General features: G+C 36.7%; 2 protein-coding genes across 2 annotated transcripts in view; one reads left to right on the forward strand and one right to left on the reverse strand.

Annotated features, from left to right (window-relative positions):
* The window catches only part of LOC125237362 (calsyntenin-1), a 572,807-nt gene that overhangs the window by 224,274 nt on the left and 322,289 nt on the right, over positions 1-26,244 (forward strand).
* Positions 2,215-3,791, reverse strand: LOC125237366 (keratin, type I cytoskeletal 10-like). The gene is made up of 3 exons (XM_048144372.1): positions 3,765-3,791; positions 2,936-3,175; positions 2,215-2,610 (listed from the first exon to the last, which is right to left on the reverse strand). Exons 1-3 carry the CDS (start codon positions 3,774-3,776, stop codon positions 2,473-2,475), a joined length of 390 nt encoding a protein of 129 aa, XP_048000329.1. The 5' UTR covers positions 3,777-3,791; the 3' UTR covers positions 2,215-2,472.

The raw sequence follows: 26,244 nt of genomic DNA on the forward strand, positions 1-26,244 counted from the left end.
TCACGGTTTTGTGCGATCTGGAGCCACTTCTTCCCAGCAATCCTTTTTTTCGCATATCAAAACGAAAAATTGGCGATTATCAAAGCGTCTTTTGATTCTCGCATACGGGATTTTGTCACTAAAATACTGGTTGAAAACGGTGACTTGCTCATATAAAGTTCTACTTTTATGATTTTTTTCATATTTTTTAAACATATGGTTCAAAAGTTAGACGCCTCTAACTACCTTTTTTTCCTTTAGGAGCGATTATTTCCGAAAATATTAATATTATCAAAAAACGATCTTAGTAAACCCTTATTCATTTTTAAATACCTATCCAACAATATATCACACGTTGGGGTTGGAATGAAAAAAAATATCAGCCCCCACTTTACATGTAGGGGGGGGGGGGTACCCTAACAAAACATTTTTTTTTCCATTTTTTATTTTTGCACTTTGTTGGCGTGCTTGATATACATATTGGTATCAAATTTCAGCTTTCTAGTGCCTACGGTTACTGAGATTATCCGCGGACGGACGGACGGACGGACAGGCAGACATGGCGAAACTATAAGGGTTCCTAGTTGACTACGGAACCCTAAAAAACGCAACCTACCTATATTAGGTACCTTAGGCGCCTATCCAAGTGCATTTATCATACAGTCCGCTATGAAAGCGCTTAAAAAAGCCATCTCTCCGCTTATAACTTATATTTAACTCCGGACGATCACGGCCTCGCGTGACATTTCTTTATTTCGAATGTTTGCGTCGAAAAACGTGTTGATTCATTTAGTAAGTAATCTATTATACAACAGACACAACAGTCAAATGAATTAACGCTGCCATTACTAAACAAACCAAAGAAAGTCCTAACTATCTCTTAAAAATAGGTAGTATCTAACCTTGAAACTCTGACTTGCACTGTCACTAAAACACGACACCGAAACACTCCAAATCATTTAAATTTCACTGATATATTGCACGTAATGAGCAAGTTAATAAAAAAACTGAGAGAATAACACAAAACATTTGAAAGCACACGAAGCCTCGGTAACAAGCGGGACGCAAGTGTTGCAGTGATATTATTCCATTTTCACCCACGAATTTAAAAACCTTTTCATACAAACAAAGTATATCTGATGAAGAAACGTTCATTACCACATTACTAAACTTATATTAAATAAGATTCTCGGTTTTTTAATAGAAACTATCAATATTTAAAGGCTTTTATTTAAAACAAATATATGTGCGATAACAAAACACAATAAAATTTTACCCATTAATACATTTATAATTTTAGTATGGCAATATTTAGCATGCAATTATTACACTGTAATATCAGTCTTATTTGTTTCACTCGAAGCTTTAAATTCAAATGAACAAGTGCGAGCCATCGAATATTGTGCGCTTGGCTGTCTATGTGTTCCCAAATGGCGGTCACCCTTCTCTGTCATCTCAATCCTGCTATGAGTAGAGTAAAAGAGATAGTTGCGCCCAAATTACGTACATAGGAGTTCGCGATAGGCAATCACTCACACGCGCGGACTTTGTGAATGTGTATGTGCGTGTTTTCAAATATAAACCTTATAACGCATTGTTTACGGTTTGTATTCAAATGAATAACTCGATAAGAAGCCGAGTTGCTTTGGAGTTTAGTTGAGCGGGCTGTTTTTGCTAGCTCATTATTTTCAGTGTCAATTTTCTGAATTTGAACGCGTGAGACACAAAAATCGGCCCGCAGGCCCGATACTCATCGTTATAAAATATTCACCCGTATGGAATGCACACGCTGTATAAGGTTGTAAAATATTACCTACCATCAATGTTGTCATCGTTGACTTGTTTTGTCACGTTATTAACATTTCAATACTATCAAATAATTGAAAACTTTAATTACCTGTAGTCTGTACCGTTTATATTTGGTAGCAGATTTACTAGAAATAATCAATTACTTAAATTGAATATCGTAATAATATTACTGGCCTAATTATATTTCAACGGTTTCCATGATTAATGAAGTTAATGTCTGATAAATATTATTATGCTTTGGTATAACAATTTTGCATTTATAAGCGGTTAATTAGGTAATTTGATAAAGTTCCCCGAATAAATGTTAATTAATTAACAATACAGCCAAATATTCCACAGATCAAAACACACAGCTTATAAAGTAGAGAACAAAACGATCATAATAGTATACTTATAAGTATAGAAATTCAATGAAATTGCTATAGGTATGTATAAATAATACTTTATTGATTCATTCCCTATCGTGATTTTTACAAATAAAACAAATTGCTAACAGAAATATATCACAATTACATCTGAACCTTTTTGAAAAGTCCTACATTTTTCAAACTGTACTTGTTGATCATATCTGCAATTTTGTTTCTTCTGAAGTTGTTTCCAATATATTTATTTCTTCAACTATTGGAGGCTTAAAATCTTTTACTAAACTCTTTAAATCTTCATTGGAAATTCAGTCATTATCATCTACTTTCCGGCGAAGCCGCTTCCTCCGAAGCCGGACGATCCTCCTCCAAAGTTGTTGAAGCCACCACCTCCCTGCTGTGAGCCGAAGCCGGATGAACCACCTGATGCGCCACCGGATGACTGCTGGGCTGATGTTACCTGGAAAAATAGGTTTGATTAATAAAAAGTCTTGGGCTACATATTTCGTTCGTCTCTGAACGAGGCATACTCTGCAATTTCAATATCAAGCACAGTGTAAGAATTTTGAACGTATTATTGTTCCACACACTCCAGTTTGTCTTCTAGTTATTCTAAATTTAGTGATTCAAGAGGACATACAAATTTGTATACTAATCGTGCTATTACACCTTTTATGATTTTCCTAAAATTTTGAAATGTAAAGGTAAAAAAAATCGTGCTTATGGCAAGCGACAATGTGGAAACTTTTACTTGAGACATTAGAAATAATAGTTCAATATATTACCTGATGGAAGCTACTCTGTTGTCCACCCTGCTGGAATCCTTGCTGTCCACCTCCCATGGAAGAACCACCTCCGAACCCAGAGCTGCCGCCGCCGAACTGCTGACCACCACCATACTGGCCGCCTCCGATGCCACCCATGCCCATACCACCGATAGGCATACCCATGCCTATACCACCGCCGTAGGCCATGGGGCCGTAGGGCTTGGCTGAGACGGCCACGGCGCAGACAACGGTAAGCAGCTGAAATAAACAAAGAAAAATGAGGATAGAACAATATTTCTATAAGAATAGAAAGAGAACACTATTCCAGCTAAAGATTGACTTATATTATTCTCACAAATGAATAAGAGATCCTTGAGGTATACCAGATTAGATTTACAATAAAAGTTTAGCTGCTAACAAAACATAATCTAATATGGTGAATTTTGGTTTGTTATCAATTAAACAAATGCATAATGCGCGAATAACTCAATTAGTTTAGGATTTATTTATAGCATTCCTCAGAAAACCTTATCAAGAGCCTAAGTAGGTATGTACTGAAATAATTTTGATTTTACAAAACGAACTAGTTTTTAAATGGTAATTCGTCAAAAGTCAATGAAATATTAGGATTTAGATTCTCCAAGAAAATAGAGTCAGACTAAGCTAACTTGGCAACGATTTTGAAAGGCGTATATGCGCAAGGGTTAAAGTAAACGTCATAATTTAATCGAATTATGACGTTTAAAATAACATTTGCACCAACAAGGCTGCGAAAACAATTGCCAACTTTGTCAAGGTATTGCTCAATATTTCTTGAGGGATCGATAAAATCAAAACTTCGACTCACCAGTAACTTCATGTTTCTCGTTCGACAACTCACAACGAAATGATAATTTTGTCTTCTCCGCCTATTCTTTTATAACTATCTCCGCCACCTAATGGCCCTACGTATTTAACAGTATTAATATCTCTAATCGCTTCTCAGATTTGCCTTTTAATAACACGTTTCCCTTCGCCGCTTAATTACTTCAATAGACTGTTTGTCTAATAGGCTTTAAATGTATTGTTATCGTTGTGGGTTTTTTGGTTTTTGGGGATTCCAGTAAACCTTATTATTGATTTTCTTTGACAGAAAGGATTCCATGAATCATTGTGTTAGAAGCGTTGAAGGTGTCAAGTGATTAAGGCATTTTGGTTAAAATGGTATTTTTACATAGGTACGTCTATTGGAAACGTGTTGTTTTAAAAGAGGATTAGTCGATATTATGACCGTGTTAGTTTTTAGTTTTTTTTTATGTGCGTGATTGTTCTTAGAATTTTGTGATCGTCGTGATTATTGTAGTTTTAGTTTGTACCTGATTTGGTGTTTTCCTTATAGTATAGTGATATTTGCCTGTTATTTTTTCTCGACTGTGTAATTTGTGTATCCGATATTAAATCATATGATTCATAAGCGATAATGGTCCATTTCTCATATTTTTATTGTATTTAAGTTTTACTGTCTATATTTAAGGAAATAAGATAAATTGACTATTTCCACATGAGTACCTATACAAGATTGTAAAATAGTGAATCATTTAATACTAAAAATGTTTTGTTTGCCAACAGGAAAAATAAAATATCTAGTGTATTTTTGTATACAGAGTAAACAACTAACCTAACAGGTAATTCGATTTTGTGTACTCACAAACTAGAAAATAATGAATCCTGCAAAGTTCATAGAAGTTAAATATTTGATCTGCAAATATTTATTAGTTTAACAACGGTTTTTACTCAGTTACTTCCAATTTCATTATGTGCCTTCAAATATGTATAGGCATTCGTATATTGCGCCGATCGGGATAGGTTTTAGTTGTTAAAAACAAGAACGTATTTGGGCCATTTTTTTCAAAGTTGTCCACCCCACTTTTTTGTTTCTTTCGATCCTGATAGGGGGAAAAAACCTTGGGATATTTTTTCCTCCTATTAGGATTGAAAGAGCTCGCGATTCTCAGTGGCAGAGATGTTAACTATTTGAAATAAAAGCATTTCAAATAGAAATACAAAATACCTATTTTGTATTTGGTATTTTAAATACTTTTATCGAAAACTATTTTGTATTTTATTTGAAATACTTTTTAGTACAAGTATTTTGCATTTTCTACCACTTCAAAATACAAAATGCTTTTTGTCACTTATTGACGTAAGGTAGATGGTACCGAGCGCGTATTCTATTTTTTTCTTTGTCTGCCTAAGTTCGGAAGCGCTTAATTTAATGTTTTACAAAAACGCACTTATTTTCAGTGCTGCCAACATAAATATAGTGTTTCATATAACAAATAAGGTTCGATAAATAGTAAGCGATTTGTTGCAAGATCCCAAAGCACCCTGACCGTGAACATCAAAAACTCGGGGAAAATCCTTATCGATTCGTATACCTAATGACTGTAGGCATTTCTATTTAGTACAGCTGTAATGTATGCTTAATTAATATTACTATTATTTTCATATTTCATACATATTGCAATATAACTCTTTCATTCGATTTTATAATATTAAAGTAAAACATGACATGGAGACATTGGAGACAGTCAATTTTTGGCTTCACTATTTAACGTGTTAATTTTATAGAGCCAGGTTTCTGGGCTCTCTGGTGATTCTGTGTTTTAAACACATCTTTAAAATAAAAGTTTTACCTTATGCCAAAAAAGTAATTTATTTGAATAAAGGTATTTTGAAAATACCTATTTTGCATTTTGTATTTCAAATACCTTTTTGTAAAACTATTTTGTATTTTTATTTGAAATAGGTAAAAAACCAAAGTATTTGTATTTTGTATTTAAATACGTTGCAATACCTATTTTTTAACATCTCTGCTCAGTGGATACCAAATGAACATTTCCAAATTCAAAAAAAGTGGGGTGGACAACTTTGAAAAAAATGTCCCATTTTTATGGTTAGATAGTTAGTTTGGTGCACAAGATTATAAAGCTAGTATGAGATTGTAATGATTTAATGCAACACAATAATGTTACCAATTCAGATTGACACCAGTTAAATTGTTATCTCAATTCAATTCAATTCAAAATATCTTTATTCATGTAGGCCTAGTTACAAGCTCTTATGAATAGTTCATTACATATATATTATGATCTTAATCTAACCTAATTATCAGAGCAATTTATTGTTGTAAATTATTGTTCATAATAATATTGAGTCTATAATATACAATTTCATATAAAAATAATCGTTAAACAAAAAATATATAATTAGGTATATGTATATATAAAAATACATGTCTAGAATATTTCTAGGAAAAATCCAATGTCCAAAAAAATACAATATTAATTTCATCAACAATAATAATAATAAAAAAACGTAAAAATAAGAAACCATTTCGAATAACAATTAATCCCACGTTGTTTTATCATTCATGTAGTCTTGTGTTGTATAATAAGCTTTGGAAATGAGTACACGCTTTACATGATTCTTAAATTTATTAATTGACAAGTCAGTAATATGATTCGGAAGTTTATTATAAAATCGAACACAATTACCCATGAATGATTTTTTAATTTTACAGAGCCGTGTGAAGGGCACCGCGAGTTTATGTTTATTTCTAGTATTTATATTATGTACATCACAGTTTTTCTTAAAATTACAAATGTTTTTATGTACATACATAATATTCTCATAAATATATTGACAATGCACTGTCATTATATTAATGTCCTTAAATTTATCTCTAAGTGAGTCTCTATGGTTCATTTTATATATTGCTCGAATAGCCCTCTTCTGCAGAATAAATATGGTATTTATCTCTGAAGCACTGCCCCAAAGTAAAATACCATATGACATAATGCTGTGAAAGTAACTAAAATAAACTAATCGAGCTGTTTTCACGTCTGTTAACTGACGGATCTTGCTCACTGCAAAAGCTGCAGAACTAAGTCTATTCGAGAGGTTAACAATATGGGGACCCCACTGAAGTTTAGAATCTAAAGTTATACCAAGAAAAACTGTACTATCTACCAGTTCTAATTCCTCATCCTTCACAACGACACTTGTTTGCTCATTCCTTACGTTACTATTAGTGACAAACTTAATACATTTAGTCTTTTTTTCATTTAATAATAAATTATTAGCATTGAACCAGTTCACTACTTTAGAGATAGCATTGTTTACATCACTGTGAGCTTGTTGCTGTCGTTTGAGTTTGAAAATAAGTGAGGTGTCGTCTGCAAACAATACTATATCATGGTGGGTCTTTACAAGGAATGGCAAGTCATTTATGTAGATAAGGAACAGGAAAGGCCCCAATATTGATCCCTGTGGTACACCCATAGAGACCAATGACCCAGTTGATCTCTGTCCATTGACATCTACCCTTTGTATTCTACCATTTAAGTAGGACTTGAGTAAATCTAGTGCTGATCCTCTGACTCCATAATAATGTAGTTTCCTGATCAATGTTTCATGACAAACACAGTCGAAGGCCTTAGATAAATCACAAAAGATACCTAAAGCATCTTGTGACTCCTCCCAGGCATCGAAAATATGCTTAATTAGCTCAACACCAGCATCGGTTGTCGAGCGACCCCGTGTGAAGCCAAATTGCTTATTATGCATTAAATTATTAACGTTAAAATGTCGTACTAATTGAGAAAGAACTAATTTTTCAAATATTTTACTGAAAGTTGGCAGCACAGATATTGGTCTAAAGTTAGTGGGGTCAGAGTGGCTGCCGGATTTAAATAAAGGAGTTATTTTGCTATGTTTCATTAGATCAGGAAACTCGCCGCAGTCAACACTGTTGTTGAATATAACTGCTAAGTCAGGCGCTACAATCTCAACTAAGGATTTTACGGCATGGACGGAGACCCCCCAGAGGTCACTAGTTTTTTTGACATTAATTGATTTAAATGCCTTTACTATATCTGAGGTACAAACATGTTCAAAATAAAGGTCTCTACAACACTCAGGAACGTTTTCCTCTAATAATGTGACGGCAGATAAGGGTGATGAATTTAAATCCTTAGTTGTGAATGCTGGTATCTCGGTGAAAAATTTTTCGAACTCTGTTGCTACTTCAAAATTGGAATCTATAATTTTGTTATCAATATTCAGTTTAATATCTTTTACTGCGTGTTTCGAGCGACCAGTTTCCACATTAATTACTTTCCACGTTGCTTTAATAATGTCAGAGCTATTTTTTATTTTATTACTAAGATAATTTCGCTTAGCGATATGACAATCTATCTTGAACTTCTTCGAATATTGCTTAACATGTTCTTTAAATTCATCACTCGTATTAAACCGCCGTTCTTCATACAAGGCATACAATGCACGTCTTCGTTGATGTAACTCTGCAGTAGCCCACTCACTAAAAACTGATGCACCACTAACTACGACCGATTTTGAAGTAAATATTGCATTATAATGTTGCAGAAAAGTGTGAAAGAATGAATTATACATACTATTAGGACTCATATCGGAAGACAGGGAGGGTAGCGCCTGAACCAAACTTTGCTTCATTCGTTCCACGCGGTCGGAGGTTACTGGTACAAAAGTTATTTGTTTTCTCAAAGTATTTTTCCTTAATGTCTCAAATACTATCAATTGGCCTAAATGGTCTGATTCTAAGTTGCTAATTACATCTTTAGTAGTAGGAAAAATATCAGTGAAAATATTATCTATACAGGTGGCACTAGTGGCAGTCACTCTAGTAGGCTCCATAAAAATATGATTGAGATTACATGATTGATGATCTTTTTATGAATATATTTTAACATGCTGTTAACTTGATTCCAGCCTCAGGCACTGGATGCCTTGGTCACTTTTTCTTTCATATGTGTAATTTATTTCAGTTTTAGTAATTTAACCAATTTGAATATTTACTAAGCTTACATAAATACCTACTAGATGAACTGTCAGTTTTCCACACACAGATACCCGTCGAGGGTAAGGCAAGATATTGGCAAAATATTATTTAGTATAGAACTTATGATTCCTTCACACGATAATAAGAAGACACAGATTGGAGTCCTAGCGGGGTGTACATTTTTGCATTTTTACTTTAAATGAAAAATATGGTGTTAAAAATATTATAATGAATAAACTTAAACCTAACATAGACTTTATTTCCTTCTAGTGCAACTGATTTCTTGTGACGCAGCACCGTAACGAAGTGTCCACCTCGTTACGACAAAGTGGATTCCCGGCGATAAACAAGACTTTCCCGGGATTCCCGGGATTCGATTAGCGAAGTTCTTCCGATACAAGAGTTGAAAATGGAAAGTGTATTTGAAAACAAAAATTAAGTTTGTACGATGAGAAAAGTCGTCAAATTACATTTATTTGGTGAGATTTTGTGAAAGTTAGATTCAATAAAAATGAACCCCATGAATCGCTTACGCACTTAGCTACTCGTATTAGAGGCGACAAGCACTAGGCCACTACGGCCCAGGGCCCAGGGGTTTCAAACTCAAACGCCTCAAATATGTAGCTATTGCCGAAGGTGACATACTTGCGACATTTGAGGTCTTCAGCCAAAGATGCACACGCAGCACCAACTTTGGTGCTTGGAACATGGTACAGTCGACTACAAAGAGATGTATCCATATTTTTACCTTATTGTATTGTAATAAGGTGAAAAAGTGGATTCATATCTTTCTAGTCGACTTTACGGCGCTAGAGTAGGTCTTCTTCTTTGCATCCTGTTACCCTCTGCTGGGGTGTAGGGCTCGAATCATATTTCTCCATTTACTTCGGTCTTGGGCAGTTTGAGTAACCTCCACCCCATGCCTAGCTCACTCTTGAGCTCCTGCTGAACCGAGCGACGCCAGGTCGATGTAGGACGGCATGGTTTGCGCTTTCCGGGTATATTCCAGGTAAGGGGCATTTTGGATGTTTGGTATCAAGTTTTCTGAGGATGTGTCCAATCCAATCCAATGCCATTTCCGCGTCTGGATTTCTTCTTCGTGTACGGGTGCTTGTCCAGTTATTCTCCATAAGTGACCGTTTGTGATCCAGTTAGACCAACAGGATCTGACTCAAGCATTTGTTCACAAACACTTGGAGTCTAGAGTAGTAGTACTACTTATTCACGTAGGTAGCATCTCAAATATTTTACACTATGTTGTATGTACTTTGATTATGTATTGTGTTCAGTTCACGTCATTAATAAAATCCTGTTTGACGGTTAAAGTGTGGTATTTGGCATTCGCTCTGCTGCGGTTAAGTTAATTACTTATTTAATTAGTTGTAATGATGAACGGTTTGCCTCGCGCTTAGTTTGGGTTAGGTGCTCGTTTAGTTTGTTGCCTTATTCGCTGCAATATATTAGTCAAAATGTTAGTTATGCATGTTGCCACCGGGCTGGGTGGCGCTAGATGCTGCAAGCAGGGCTGACAGATGATTATGGTCGCGTTCATTGTAATTGCAAATGTTTGATGTGTTTTATTTGTGTTCTGTTATGCCTTTCTTTTTTTTTCGTTTTGTGATTTATGTGTATTCTTACTTTGTTATGTAAATAGTTTTATTTTTCTGTCTCTTTTCGTCCCCTTCTTTTTTATTGTTGTGTGTTTGTCATCTGTCGTGGCATCTCCGAATGGGCTCTACGGAAGACCAGCGCTGGTTTCCAGCTAGCATCATGCTGAGTTGGGTCCATTTCGTGATGCGCACTTAATGTTCTGTTTTCTGTTTTTTTGTTCTTTTCTTGTGTGTACATGTACGTGTTTGTAAGCGTCATGAATAAATGTCCTTTATCTTTATCTTTTTATCTAGGAAACGGTTTGCGATATTTTCTATTGATTTGCACGTGCTTATCCTAGGTACCTCGGACACTTAGGGACACAACTCGGAGACTGGCGATCAAATATTGGGTTGGTAAGAAAGTAATGAGCGATCGATTGAATTCCACATAAAATTTTTGAGAGAGTTCTAGAATCTTCTATGGTCGAAAGTATATAAAGGGCGAGTCGCACAGTTTCTCGTCAGTCATTCACTAGCTGTCGCCGAGCTAATATAAGGAAGAAAATGGACGAATTAAAAGTGCATGTAAGGCATTGCTTACTATATGAATTTCAGTCTGGCCATTCAGACGCCGAAGCAGTGCGTAATATATGTCAGCGTGTTGCTCCTGAAGTTGTGTCTGAGGCCGCGGCGAAACGATGGTTCCAGCGGTTTCGTAGTGGCGACTTTTCATTATCAAATCAACCTAAGTCTGGTCGACCGGTGAAGATTGATGTAGCCAAATTAAAAACCTTAATTGAAGGAGATCCGAGGCTAACGAGTCGTACTCTTGCTACCGAGTTAGGCTGCTCTCATGTCACCATAGAAACACATTTACACGAGTTGGGAAAAAACTACAAATACAGTGTTTGGATACCGCACGAACTTGATACTCTTGATAGAGATCAACTAAACCGCCGTGCCGATATCTGCATACAACTTCTGTCTTTTCGCCGCACATTCAACTGGTTGGACCATCTTATCACTGGAGATCAAAAATGGGTCTTATATATAAATCACACACGCAAACGTCAGTGGCTAGCTCCAAACGAAAAAGGAATAGAGGCACCAAAAACAGAGCCTCACCCGAAAAATGTTATGCTGTCCGTTTGGTGGGATATTCCTGGTATTATTCACTGGGAACTCCTACCAAGTGGAATGACTGTTACCGCATCAGTATACTGTAATCAACTTGAAAATTTAAACCAAAAAATCTGTCAGAATCGTCCACAGCATGCTAAAGTTTTTTTCTTACACGACAATGCTCGCCCACACATTGCAAAAGTGACTCGGCTAAAGCTATTGGAGCTAGGTTGGAAAGTGATACCTCATCCACCGTACTCTCCAGACTTGGCACCTACGGATTACGCATTATTCAGATCGCTAAGCAATGCCTTGAATGAAAAAAAGTTCGATGATCAAGCCCATCTACGACAGTACATAGCTGAGTTTTTTGAATCTAAACCTAAGAACTTCTTCGCCGATGCTATTCATTCTTTACCAGAACGATGGAGACAAGTAGTAGATAACGAAGGCCGTTATATTTTTGATAAATGATTAAAATAATAAATTAAATAAAAATTACAATATTGGTTATGATTCGCTCATTACTTTCTTACCAACCCAATAGTAATCAATCAAGAGCAAACATAACTGCCAACAAACTGTTTTGCAGTTTGGCGGTATTTTGTAAACTGTAATATCAATGTAACTATTGTGTCTGAAGAAAAAAAAATATATATATATGGAAGAAACGTGGTCCTACGCACACAGTGTACCTAAGCTCGTGTAGTCTGATATAATGTGACAATAAGTTAATAATGTGAACCACAAGAAGTGGTTTATTAACCTGTCATATAATGAACCACTTCTCGCACTAGTGCTGTAGTGGTTTCAGTACAGATGGTGTTTTTTTACGCACTAGTGCGAGAAGTTCATTATATGCCAGGTCGAAACTTCGGAGGGCCATCTGTACTGAAAAACGTCGTACGATACACGTGCGAAAAGGAAATTCGTAACGTGTCGATTTAAAACACTCCCTTCGGTCGTTTTTTAATTTATCGCCACTCGAACTTCCTTTTTTTCGCACTAGTATCGTAATGTAGGTACTATTTTATCCTCCATTTTCCCAATTATTCTCCTTGGAGCATGGATTCAAAAAAGGTTACTCCTAAAATAAATTAAAAACTTCGTATAAAACCATTTTATAGGAACTATTCTCGAAGTGCCGTAATAAAGTTTATTACGTACGGATTAAAGTGGCTTTTAGCTTGAAGCGTTTCATTAAAGTAGTTGAGGAAATTCATTTAGTGTCCAGTGTATAGGGAAATTCAATTTGGGTTTAATGTTAGTTCTTAAATAAGTATCTAGTGCATAAAGGTTCGGAAGAGTGAACTTAATCCAATCTTATTGCTTTAAACGAGCAATTCTTGTATATTTATTAATTTATTTAACACCGGCTCGTACCAATGAGTTTTTCGGAATTTATGTGCGAAATGTCATTTGATATTTGCCAGTCGCTTTTCGGTGAAGGAAAACATCGCGAGGAAACCGGACCTATTCCAATAAGGCCTAGTTACACTTCGGGTTGGAAGGTCAGATGGCAATCGCTTTCGTAAAACTAGTGCCTACAATCTTGGGATTAGTTGTCAAAGCGGACCCTCGGGCTCCCATGAGCCGTGGCAAATGCCGGGATAACGCTATAGGAAGATGATGATATATATATACGATACGATTTTGCTGAAATTTGTTTTGTGGGGGTTTTCGAGGTTTCATGCGTTTCTCCAGGGGCGGCTCACTCCGCGATTTTATCGCCGCGCTACAAGTACATGCTGGCGGCCGCGAGTTCGCGGCCTAATCAGGGGTGGCGCGCGTTTTCACGGAACGCACGTTTGCACTTTCTATTGTTACTTTACGTTGCAAGTTTTTTTTTAAGTTTTATATGCGATATCCGCGTGTGAATGGCTAATGCTTAGTTAAATAGACATCATGAATAAAATAGGAGAATCTTACACAGATCTACTATTGATTAAGCCCCACGGAAAAGTTCAATAAGGCTTGTGATGTTGGGACTTAAATAAAAAATATGAATACTGTATATATACCTAGAAAGTACCCAAGACTGGAATATACTTAATAGTATAACATTTTATCTGAGTATTAATTCGTTTTAAAATGTTTTAATCCATAGGCAACCCTATCGTCCGACGCTGCGCACGTGCGGCTCATTTCTTTGTTAGAATTTTGTAGGCATTTAAAAGGCGGCATTTCGTGAACATCAAAGCAGTGGGCCTTCTGTTACTTGTACTATTATATATTCTGTGGTTTCTCTTGGAAAACGGAAAGTTAGCACTTTTTTTTCACCTTCAGCACTTGACAGCAAAAAAATGGCCGTCGGGCCGAACTAGAAAATGTGCAGAGTGCAGACGAGCATTTCTTTTTTTTTTTGCCAATAAATGTTTTTTTATTGTTTTAGGGAATTTTAGGTCAATTGTACTCAGAATCACGAATACTTTCAATCTCACTGGGAGACAAAAAGTGTCCCAGAATTTCCATACATTTTTGTTACTTTCCTCTTTTGTTACCCCATACAAAATGTACTGAAAATGGTAACAAAATAAGAAAAATCGTATGTGACAATTTTTTTAACTACTAGGATTGAAAAGGCTAGTAATTCTGAGTAGAAATAGCATATTTTTTTTCAAAAATATCACACTTCATAAAAGTAGCAAAAAAAAAGAAATGCTCAGACATGAAACGTCGATATAGGTGAAAAACTTAAGAAAGTCACCTGTTGTATGTGTGAGTGACGTGTTCGAATAGAGAACACATATTTAAAATTAGTAACACAAACAAAACAAACGCCTATTCGAACACGTCACTCACACATACAAAGTTTCATCCTTGAGAATTTTAGGAAGGTCTGGGTCCTGGGCACTTAGTCCATTATGTTTTATTACAAGTACACAATCAGGGTATTGAAAGTATGAAAAATAAAATAAAATGCAAAGAATAGTACATTACGATACAAGTGCGTACAAAAGGAAGTTCGAAACGAGTGGCGATAAATTAAAACACGACCGAAGGGAGTGTTTTAAATCGACACGAGTTACGAATCCTTTTCGCACGTGTATCGTACGACGTTTTACACAGATGAGCCTCCGAAGTTTCGACCTGGCATATAATGAACCAGTTCTCGAACTAGTGCGTAAAAAAACGACCATCTGTACTGAAAAAATATTTAATCGTTTATTGAAGAAATAAAGGTTTTGTGCTACAATCACTTAATATATCATTTACTAACAAAAACACATACAAAAAAATAAAACGAAAAACCTCATACAATTAAAAGTTAACCTAAAATTAAATCTAATTACACATACGCACACACATATCTGGAGATAATTCTATATTAACATCATCCCGTGTTTTCCCCCCAGTCCGATATCCAATCATTATTCAGCACAGGTGATAAACTTCGTATAGCACAGTCTGCATTACGCGTCATACGATAAGTGCTCATATGCTTCGTCGCTTATTAAAATAGATGTGCTATCCATTTCTACAGCGTCTCGTTCTTTCTCCTCATCTTCCTCTTCCTCCCAGGTCATCAATAGAGGGTTGCCGATGAATAGAGGTGGTGATGGTGAAGCCGGAGAATATGGTTTAAAGTTCGAATGTTGTACTTCAACTTGTCACAAAATTTAACCAACTCTTCATCATGATATGAGTCCTGCAGGTCCATGTTGATATAATTATATTTCACGGGTAAATGAACCGAGTGTTGACGGAAATGCGGTATGGGTTCGCGGGTGATGGTGAGTCTTCGTTCGACACTCCTGCTGGGGTGTTTGTGGCCCCTTCCGCGCTGGGCGCTGTGTCGGGGCGCGCCCCATCCATGTGAGGCGGTCTGCCGTTGGCTTTTTGGGAACGACTGGGCGATCCGGTCACTGCCACTGTGATACCGTTTGAGCGGGGCCGGGTTTCGGGGCCGCAGTGAAGGCGACCGACAGCTCGGGCTAGCGTGGGTACTATGGGCTCGCTTTGCGTTGTCCGGCTATATAATATATTATAGTCCCAAAATCGTTTGTGGGGAGCGTTGTACGTTGGTGGGGAGATGATGCGTGGGCGGAGTTGGGTGTGATTTATGGCTTTGTTTCTATTTAATATTTTGTTCAGTCGTTTTGAGTTGCAATATGTTTAGTTATATTATAGACTAATTCATGAGTGTTAGAATAAAAGTCATCGTCTTCGATTTGCGTTTAGTATTTGATTCTCGTATTTGCATGTTTCCAGTGTTGGTCGTTTGGAACACCGCAATTTTTTCATATCGTAGACATTTAGTACACTCACACACGCGCAACAGAATGGTAGCGAAAGGAGCGAAGAGCCGAGGAGTGACAATGACAGCAAAGCGATCATTTTTATCCGACCCCAACCGAACTAGAACCGACTGACTCGGACCGAGAGCGCTCGAAAACTGCCGATCAGCTTTCGGCTAGTACGAGCGAGCGGTACTGTACACCATATGCACAATTCTCACAAGTACCTATCTCGCTCTCTCGGTGTACTACTGTACTAAATGTCCTAAAGGCACGAACTAGTACACTTCGGAGATCGTACCAGTTGGGGATGGTAAGTACATCCTCTGTACATTGATCGGTGTAATGTAAAGCGAAGTTGAGCCCGGTCGAATTCTCATTAGTTCCCATTAGCGAGTTGGCAACTCATCAATTTGCACTAATTAGCGCAGTTTGACTGGAGGATCCGAGAGACCGGTTTACATATTAGTTGTAGTTTTTGGAGTTTTAGTAGTTTTGGAAGTTTTTGGAAGCGAGGAGTAGTGAAAGTGAAATAAAGTACGAATATTTAAGTTGTTGGATCTGATATACAACTATGGAAACGGATTAAATCGCGTATAATGAATTTGCAATTCATCCCGACGTTTCGAACACTTAACAGCATTCGTGTTCGAAACGTCGGGATGAATTGTAAATTCATTATACGCGATTTAATCCGTTTCCACAGTTTTATTTCATGAGTAACTATCGCGGTAACCGAAGACGATTTTATTGGATAGTTTATGCTAGGTAGCAATAGTCCATCGTTTCCGGTTCACTTGAACCTAAACTCAAATTACCCTTTTGAACAGTACAACATAAAGTCAAAAATACATATTCTCATCATCATTATCATCCTCCTTGCGTTATCCTGGCATTTGCCACGGCTCATAGGGCCTGGGGTCCGCTTTGACAACTAATCCCAAGATTTGGCGTAGGCACTTGGAATTAGTCCGGTTTCCTCACGATGTTTTACTTCACTGAAAAGCGACTGGCAAATATCAAACGACATTTCGCACATAAAATCCGAAAAACTCATTGGTACGAGCCGGGGTTCGAACCTGCGACCTCCGGAACGAAAGTCGTACGTTACTTACCGCTAGGCTACCAGCGCTTCCTATAAAGATCAAAGGCCATGTTTAAAAATAGTCAAAGTTGGTAACAATTTTTAGTTTACGTCTACATTGTAGACAGTCTCTACACAGCCCGCCCCGTTTCCCTTCATAAAATTACGTACGTCTAGCAATCGATAGACGAATATACCCGAAGGCCGCCAGCGAACTATTACGTGGCAAAAGTTAACTCATTACGGTTGCCTGGTACGTTACAGTTACGTTGTGGATAACGTAGATGTATGCCGTCAATTTTAATGATCAATTGATCATTCATCCTCCTACCGGCGGTATACCGGCATTCGCCACGGCTCATGAGAGCCAGGGGTTTGCTTTAAAAACAAATACAATATATAATAGTACTAATACAAAAGGCTCACTCCTTTGATGTTCACAAAATGGCGCTGTTCTAAAGTCTTACCTACATTACAAAGGAACTGTACGCAAGCAGCCGACATTGAATTTTATTGCGCCGCGCGATGCACAGACAGGTATTGAGCCTCAAAAGCTGGCCAAAATCCATTTTTTTTATTTACGCCGTACCCCTTCTTAACCATTGTTTCTTAAAACTAGGATAACCCCTCCACCTAGTAAAAAAAAAATACCACGTGCTAAAGCCATTTATCACCCGTGTAGGCTTAGTCGAAAATTACCGTTCGCCGAAAGCGTCCGCGTGATTGTTCGATGCACTCGAATTTCATAGTTTTCAAAAATTTGTTATTCCTTGATTGGCCCGTTTTGTGTTGGTTTCTAATATGGATTGAGAAGAACCAGGTATGTACTTTATTTAACACTAAATTTTACTTAATAATTAATTGATTTTCTTCATTAATACCCTTGAGAAGTGAGTACCGGGAAATTTTAAATAAAAAGATAAGTTTTTCAAGAACATTGGAATTTTTAATAAGTTACCAAGCATAATCCAGCAAACATTTGAATGACATGTTGAAGAATAGACTTGCCTTTATAATATAAAGTGCAGAATAGCCACCCCAATGCACCCGCCTATTTTTGGTGATTTTTTTTCCGTAAGCACATTCGTTACTCGGTACATGAGATTTTACTTATTTTTGCGTTTTTATGTTTTAGGTTCTTCTGGAATCCGGGTATTTAATAGAAATGATTTATTTGCTATTATTGAACGCTCAGACAGCTCAACATTTAACAAAAAGTTGCAATTTTTGGAGCAAGTATTACTGAATCTATATACGGAAAATGACCACAATATTGCTGACATAAAGCTGTAACTGTCTCGCATCAAGCATTAGTTTAAACAAAAATGGACAGCTGCTCTTAATACAAGTGCCAGATTCCTAGATAGCAGCGTCGAGTGGCTCAAAGGATGTATCTCTACCAAAAGCAGGAGTCAGTTCTGGTCGACCTGAAAAGACTTTCTCAGAGTTGAGCGACAGGAGCAAGAGACATAAAACAGAGATGTCCTAGAAGATAGCTAATGTAAGCTTTGAACAAAATAACCAATAAAAGTTGAAATATAATATTTAATGTCTTTCAACTTTCAATTTGTCAACTAGGAACCCTTATAGTTTCGCCATGTCTGTCTGTCCGTCCGTCCGTCCGCGGATAATGTCAGTAACCGTAGCACTAGAGAGCTGAAATTTGGTACCAATATATATATCAACCACGCCGGCAAAATAATAAAATAAAAAGTGGAAAAAAATGTTTTGTTAGGGTACTTCCCCTACATGTAAAATGGGGACTAATTTTTTTTTTCATTCCAACCACAACGTGTGATATATTGTTGGATAGGTATTTAAAAATGAATAAGGGTTTACTAAAAACGTTGTTTGGTAATATTAATATTTTAGGAAATAATCGCTCATAAAAGAAAAAAAAGTGTCCCCCCCCCCTCTAACTTTTGAACCATATGTGTAAAAAATATGAAAAAAATCGCAAAAGTAGAACTTAATAAAGACTTTCTAGGAAAATTATTTTGAACTTGATAGGTTCAGTAGTTTTAAAAAAAAAATACGGAAAACTACGGAACCCTACACGGAGCGTGGCCCGACACGCTCTTGGCCGGTTTATTTTACCTTCTTGACCCTTAAATCTTAATAACAAATGGTTAGGAGGCCATTGGAACTTTAAAATAATTTTGGCCAACTTTTTGGGTCAAATACCAGTCTGTGCGATGGTCGTCACATCTGAATGGGCCGCGAACTCGCGGCCGCCGACATTGTACTTGTAGCGCGGCGATAGAATCGCGGAGTGAGCCGCCCCTGCCCCTCTAGCACAACTTGCATTGTCGCGCGCGAGTCAATACTTGAAGTCGCGCTTGATGTATGGACTGGCGCGCGACAAGGCAAGTTGTGCTAAAGGGTCTGGTAGGCACTAGGAAACTAAAGCGATTGCCATCTGACCTTCCACTTCGGGATAAGTCCGGTTTCCTCAATGTTTTCCTTCGCCGAAAAGCGGTGGCATATGTAACTATAGAATTATACATATCTACTTAAAGTAGGGAGTGGCGCAGGGGTCATATTGGGTCCATTTTAATTTATATTTTATAATCACGGATAAACGTATGTATGGCGTGTTGAAAGCCTTAACTGTAATAAGATTCATAAGGTACGATCAACCAGTTTCAATCCTAAGCCACTCTAGAACCCTGTCTTATTGACACCGTGTTGAAATTCGTCATAGAAGTCGCTTTGTCGTTTATTGCGAAAAGGTTCTACAGTGGCCCTTGGAACTTCACATAATAACATTGTATACCGTCAATTTGAATAGTATTAAAGCTTCGAATATGCTGCTATTGAATTATGTAGTAAACTTGGGAGTGGCGCAGGGTTCTGTATTGACCCCGTTTCTATTTCAGTTTAGTTGGAAACTTTACATAGTTTGAACTGCCGATAATCAATAATTTAAACTTTAGAATTTTAGCTTTCAATTTTCCCATGTTCTACCAATTTCCACCCACTTCCCGTGGGAGTCGTAGAAGTCGACTGTGGGATGTGGGTTTTGTAATATGGGCGACTGGAAATCTACCACTGTATCAATATTTAGTCTTCTTTTGACCCCTTAACTGCCAAAGTGGCTCTGCCTCACCCGTTTGGGAATACAAGAGTGAGTTTTTGTATGTTTTTATGTATACTTTTGTAAAATATATGTAGATACCTACGAAATTACAACGACATTAAAACGCTAAGAATTATATATTATATCTTAAAAACGATGCGCGAAAAATATATATCACGCTGTCGTAACTCTGCAAATAAGGAATTTTCTTATTACACAGGTAAATAATTTGAAATATGTATTCAGAAAAGGATTTTAACAATTTGAACATGCACTGAGAGAAAATACAACCAGTTTTCATGTTCGTTCAACAAGTTTTTTGGTTAAAATAGCGCCTACAGTACGTGCTCTTTGGTTCAAACAACAAGCTACTTGTCATTTGAATTGGCAATATATTTGAATCAACAAGTCTATTTTATAAAAACAACCTGACACATATTGTTTTAAACATACGTTTGGCTGATTCAAACGGATAAACCGCAACAAGTCGAACTTGGTAAATTCACAATGCAAATTTCTCTCAGTGTGCTTTTAGAATTTATCTTAATTATATGGCGTCTGATGTGACGACATTCAGTAACAAAAACTTCATTATTTATGCACCCCTGCCTGTGGCCTATGCCTGACCTAGTGGATATAGTGGCACTGCCTGTAAAGACGATGGTCCTCGGTTCTAATCCCGTTAAGGGCTTTTGTGCGATGAACAAAAATATGTGTTCCTGAGCCTTAGGTGTTTTCTATGTTATTTTAATAAGTATCTTTGACTGAGCACCCACAACACAAGTCTTCTTAGAGCTTATATCAGAACAATACTTTTTTTAAGATTATCAACAAAAAAAAATAATTAAAGCTACTGCAAATATTAGTAACTAAATAATAAATGTGAATTGTAAATGCCAAACAAGCATAATTACGGTTATTATCATAGATTAAATCAGTCGATACTTAATTAATGATAGTTCATAATTAGAGTAACAATATTCAATGGAATCGCTTGAATAATTATTGTCAATTGTTCATTAATATATGTTAACCTGTGTTACATTATACAGAAATGAAAAGGTCCGTTCAAACTTTGCATAGTGACTTTTGAGGTCATAATGAACAACTTTTATTGTAGGACCAATGCTGAAATCGCAAAAAAGAAATTTGGCTTTGGCTTTTATTTCACCGTGTAGATCCTACGTGAAGTATATGCATACTGAAAGTGTCAAGTAAGACTATTGAAGACCCGTCTGGCTTAGCGCGTAATTTCACCATGCTTGCTAAGCCGCGGTCCCAGGTTCGAATCCTAATAAAGGCATTTGTGTGATGAGCACAGATATTTGTTTCTGAGTCATGGATGGTTTCTATGTTTATAAGTATTTGTATATTATTTAATATTGTCTGAGTACCTGCAACACAAGCTGTCTTGAGCTTACCGTGCGACTAATTCAATCTGTGTAAGAATGTCCTATAATATTTATTTATTATTCATTATTATACGTAAGTAGTTTCTTTTCTATGTTTCTGTGCAGTACGAATAAAGTTAGTTTTTAGCTCGCAGGCTCTCTAGTTGACTAGTACCTACTTAATCCTCTCATCTTTGGGTTAAGGCCGGCAATAACTTGGTAAAGGGCCTCGTGTGAACCGGCGGTCTGTGGTTAGGATCAAGGGTTTTATATGTGTGTGTGGGTTTACTTAATAATGTTGAATTTACTAATTAACTAATACTTAAGAGTTTTGAATGATTCACGGTTATTTTCATTAGACTTATATTGACCGGGATATAGACCGTGATTACCTTTTTGATTTTTGTCGAGCTCCCGATATTTCGACGCAGTTGCATGCATCATGATCACGGAAAACTGACGAAGGCGGGTGGATGTTAAAGTTGCATAGACAGCGCGCGATCTACCCTCCTTCGCGCGCGTCGGCTGCGTTCACTTTCAGCGTTACCACTGGTCGCATTCACACTCGATGGTCTGTCCACACTACACTCACAGTGTCACTACGTTTGTTCAATTCTGACTTCACCGGTTTTTTACACAAACAAATCACTGGATTCCATACATTAGATAGTTTGAAGCCATCCTCACGATTGAAATTTTTATAAAAGGTAATCACGGTCTATATCCCGGTCAATATAAGTCTAATAACTAATACTTATTAGTAAATGTACTTATACATTCTTCAAAAAAAGAGTGTAGGTACAAGTTTCTAATGGGTCGACAATGCTATGATTGAAAATAGGTACCTACCCTACAGATATAGTGCGAAAAGGGTTTCCTTCGCATTTTTAACCCCCGACGCAAAAACGACGAGGTGTTATAAGTTTGACTTGTCTGTCTGTCCTATGTGTGTGTCTGTCTGTGGCATCGTAGCTCCCGAACGGATAAACCGAATTAGATTTAGTTTTTTTTTGTCTAAAAGCTGAGTTAATCGGGAGTGTTCTTAGCCATAATTCATGAAAGTCGGTCTACTATGTCGCGGTCGGGGTTTTTCAAAATTTTAATTTTTCTGGAAACTTTCGTATTTGTCATGCTAGTTCTGTCAGTGTCAGTAAGTCTTGTACTGAGACGTCTGAGACTGACTGAAATAGCAACACGTTCGTACGTTTCCGTAACAATACGAAGGCAAATCTGTTCGCACTACATCTGTACTTAGGTAGAAAGAGAAATAATACTACTGACTAGTGCAGAAAATCTGGTTATTCAAAAGTAAGTGAGAGTATGTATACTTGTACCTAAGTCACGCGAGTAAGTCTCGACTGATGGCTTTGTAACGAGTATCAGCGTGGTTTAGATTGCGATAAGGGGTCAACGAACGCGCGCGAGCAGGTGAGATATGACGATTGACGGTGCTATGTGACTTTCGTTTAGAAAAGGGTCCTTATGTTTCAGGGTTCACGGGTTATGTGGGCTTTTACGGGCATTTTTAGAATTTGGGACCCCCCAATTAGCATACATACATACATACATACATACATACAATCACGCCTGTTTCCCAGAGGGGTAGGCAGAGATCGCTGATTTCCATTTACTATGATCCTGACAAATCACTTTCGCTTCACACACTTTCATAACGTTTCTCATACACGCTCGTCGGTTTCGAGTACTTCTGACCTGGCCTTTTTGCAATATTTATTTATTTATTTATTTATTTATTTATTTATTTTCGGAACACCAACAGCTATAAATAACATTATGCTAATTTAAATAATAACACAAAGCCAATTACAGGTATTCACAGATAGAATTTGAATGGACAATATATAAAATGTACGCGCAAATTCGCACATAGCTATTGTGAAGTATGACATTAAAGAAAGGAAAAAAAAAACTATGGCAGAAATCTCGAAATATGCTACTCAAGGCTTAACTAAAACTAACAAAACTACTACTACTTATAACAATTTTCCACAAAGCACCCGGGCAAATCGAAAACCTGTTATTTGTGCAGACAATCTGATCTTAAATTCCATACAATTAAGTTCCGATTGGGTTAAAAAATAGATTGGCTAATTTTCGCTTCACTGAAGGAATGGAGCTATTAAATACATCAACGTCTAGGTTTTTTGATAGAATATATATATTTCCCCGATTTGAACAAGAAAAGTTCGCCTAGGTCTTCCACTTCCAACTGACCCTTCCACTCTTTTTTCATATACTTTCTTCGTTACTCTCCTCCCCCCAATTAGCGTAAGTTGTTAACAAAAATTAACTCACTGTCAGTTTTGTGACGATAATAATTATCTTTTCCATCTTCACTTTTTTCACATTCCGAATGTAGATTATCGCTTAAAGTTTATATAATTAACACAAAAACAATATTTTTATTGAAATCTCATGCTTAATAATTAAGCATGAGATTATGCTTAATATGCTTAATAATTGCTTAATAATTAAGCATGAGATTTCAATAAAAATATTGTTTTTGTGTTAATTATATAAACTTTAAGCGATAATCTACATTCGGAATGTGAAAAAAGTGAATTCTTGAATGCTTAATTGTCGTCACAAAACTGACAGCGAGTTAATTTTTGTTAACAACTTACGCTACTTGGGGGGACCCAAAATCCGGAAAAAAAGTGAAGATGGAAAAGATAATTATTATACATTAACAATATTTTTATTGAAATCTCATGCTTAATTATTAAGCATGAAATTTCAATAAAAATATTGTTTTTGTGTTAATTATATAAACTTTAAGCGATAATCTACATTCGGAATGTGAAAAAGTGAATTCTTGAATGCTTAATTGTCGTCACAAAACTGACAGCGAGTTAATTTTTGTTAACAACTTACGCTACTTGGGGGGACCCAAAATCCGGAAAATGCCCTTACCACCCCCTGCTGCAGACTCACCTTTTGTGTGTAAATAGTCGTTGTGGTAAGAAAATCGCCGTCAATAGAAATTGTCAACAATGTAAACAAACCATACTATAAAATATCAATATTCTAGCACATTTTATTACTTTAAAGGTTGAGGATTATAATGTGACATGAATTGATTAAATAACACATGGATTTAGCCAGTATCTGATGAGTTAGAATGGAAATTGAAGACATTTGACTGCAAGGTTTGTTTACATTGTTCACAAATGCCGTGCCGTGGTGCTATAGGACTGTATGACTCTTATTTATATAACAAAAATCTACGACAGATGTGGTGGCCAACGATGATGATGATATATTAGGAATTATGTAAGGATTTCAACTAGAGATGGGCTGAATATGGACTTTGCCGAATATGAATATTCGGCCGAATATTCGGTTCAGCTCTTACCGAACCGAACATTCGACCGAATATTCGGTTCAGCTCTTACCAACCGAACATTCGGCCGAATATTCGGTTCAGCTTTTACCAATCGAACATTCGGCCGAATATTCGGTTACTCCATATTTTTAAAGGGGATCTTCATTAAAACTATTAAATGATTGATAATTTAGTTACATAATAATATGTTACTACAACTATGTTTTTATGATTTAGTGGATAACCAAAACTTAGTTGAAACAACTCTGAACTCTTCTCAACTCTTAAACTACGGTTTTTTAACTTTTTTACAAAACAATTGTATTTATATTATTTTTAGTAGTTCCTTAGAAAGCTACTAAAATAGGAGTTTATTAGTAGGCTTGTGCCGTTTCGTTCGTTGATCGGAGCGCTCCGATCTCATTCAATCGCTCCCACGAACTAGTTCGCTCTTTTAGGTCTTTTACTCATTTAGTTCAGCCAGACCAGTGACCACTGCGGTCGGAAAGATCAGAACGAATGGGACCGAATAGTGTCAAAATGATACGAATAGTCCACAGATAGTAACATTCCGGGCCGAAAGGTTGTAAGTAACCGAAGTTTAATATGAAAACTTGACTTTTTTTGTTGCTCTGCTAAGTAGCTCTCGCTCTCGGTCGGCGCAGTCACACATTCGTTCTCGAACTGAACTAAATGAGCAAAGACCGATTCTCAGACCACGGTAAGATTCAGTTCATTTCGGTCATTGATGGGATTTTATTCCTAACAGTTCATAGTTCGTGAACGACACAAGCCTATTTATTAGGTATCCAATGGAATACGTAAGATCTTCATTAGTTATTTACTTTGTTTATTCGGTAAATATTCGGCAATGCAACCGAACTATTCGGCCGAATACGAACGAACATTGAAAAACTTGCCGAATGTGCCGAATACCGAATATTCGGCCCATCTCTAATTTCAACTTTGACCTGACCTTTCTCTTGGGAACATTCTTTTCGTATTGCTTATTTATATTTTGTAGTAGGTATTTACTTATTTTTTCTCATCAATATAGCCTACTGCGTATAAAGGGGTAGCGATTGCCCGCTCCCTCATATTACGGTGTTCCTTTAGATTGGATGCCACCTGTATTGTCTCATACTTTTACTCTTTCGGTAAATATAAATATGGATGAAATTACGGTGTATTTGAGGAAATGCTATTGACTACGGAGTATTGTAGGTTATGGGACTGTTTAATTGATTTTTTTTAATATAGTGCTTTTTCAATTTTGTTAGAAAGTGCTGTGCTTGTTAGGTACAATTGGCATGCATGTTTATAACTACAGCTAAAGCTATCCTTTTTATTTTATAAAGACCGTTGAAGTTATAAAAAAGGTGCATATATTCATATGCACCATTAAATTATCAATAATAGTCAGAATTATATTTAAATATACGTATATACTCACGTTAATATATCGCTTTTGGATGGAGACAGATGAGCAGGGGCGGCTCACTCCGCGATTTTATCGCTGCGCTACAAGTACATAATGCTGGCGGCCGCGAGTTTGCGGCCTAATCAGGGGTGGCGCGCGTTCTCACGGAACGCACGTTAGCACTTTCTATTGGTA

Source organism: Leguminivora glycinivorella, chromosome 21 (genome assembly GCF_023078275.1).
Source record: "Leguminivora glycinivorella isolate SPB_JAAS2020 chromosome 21, LegGlyc_1.1, whole genome shotgun sequence".
NCBI classification, from domain to species: domain Eukaryota; kingdom Metazoa; phylum Arthropoda; class Insecta; order Lepidoptera; family Tortricidae; genus Leguminivora; species Leguminivora glycinivorella.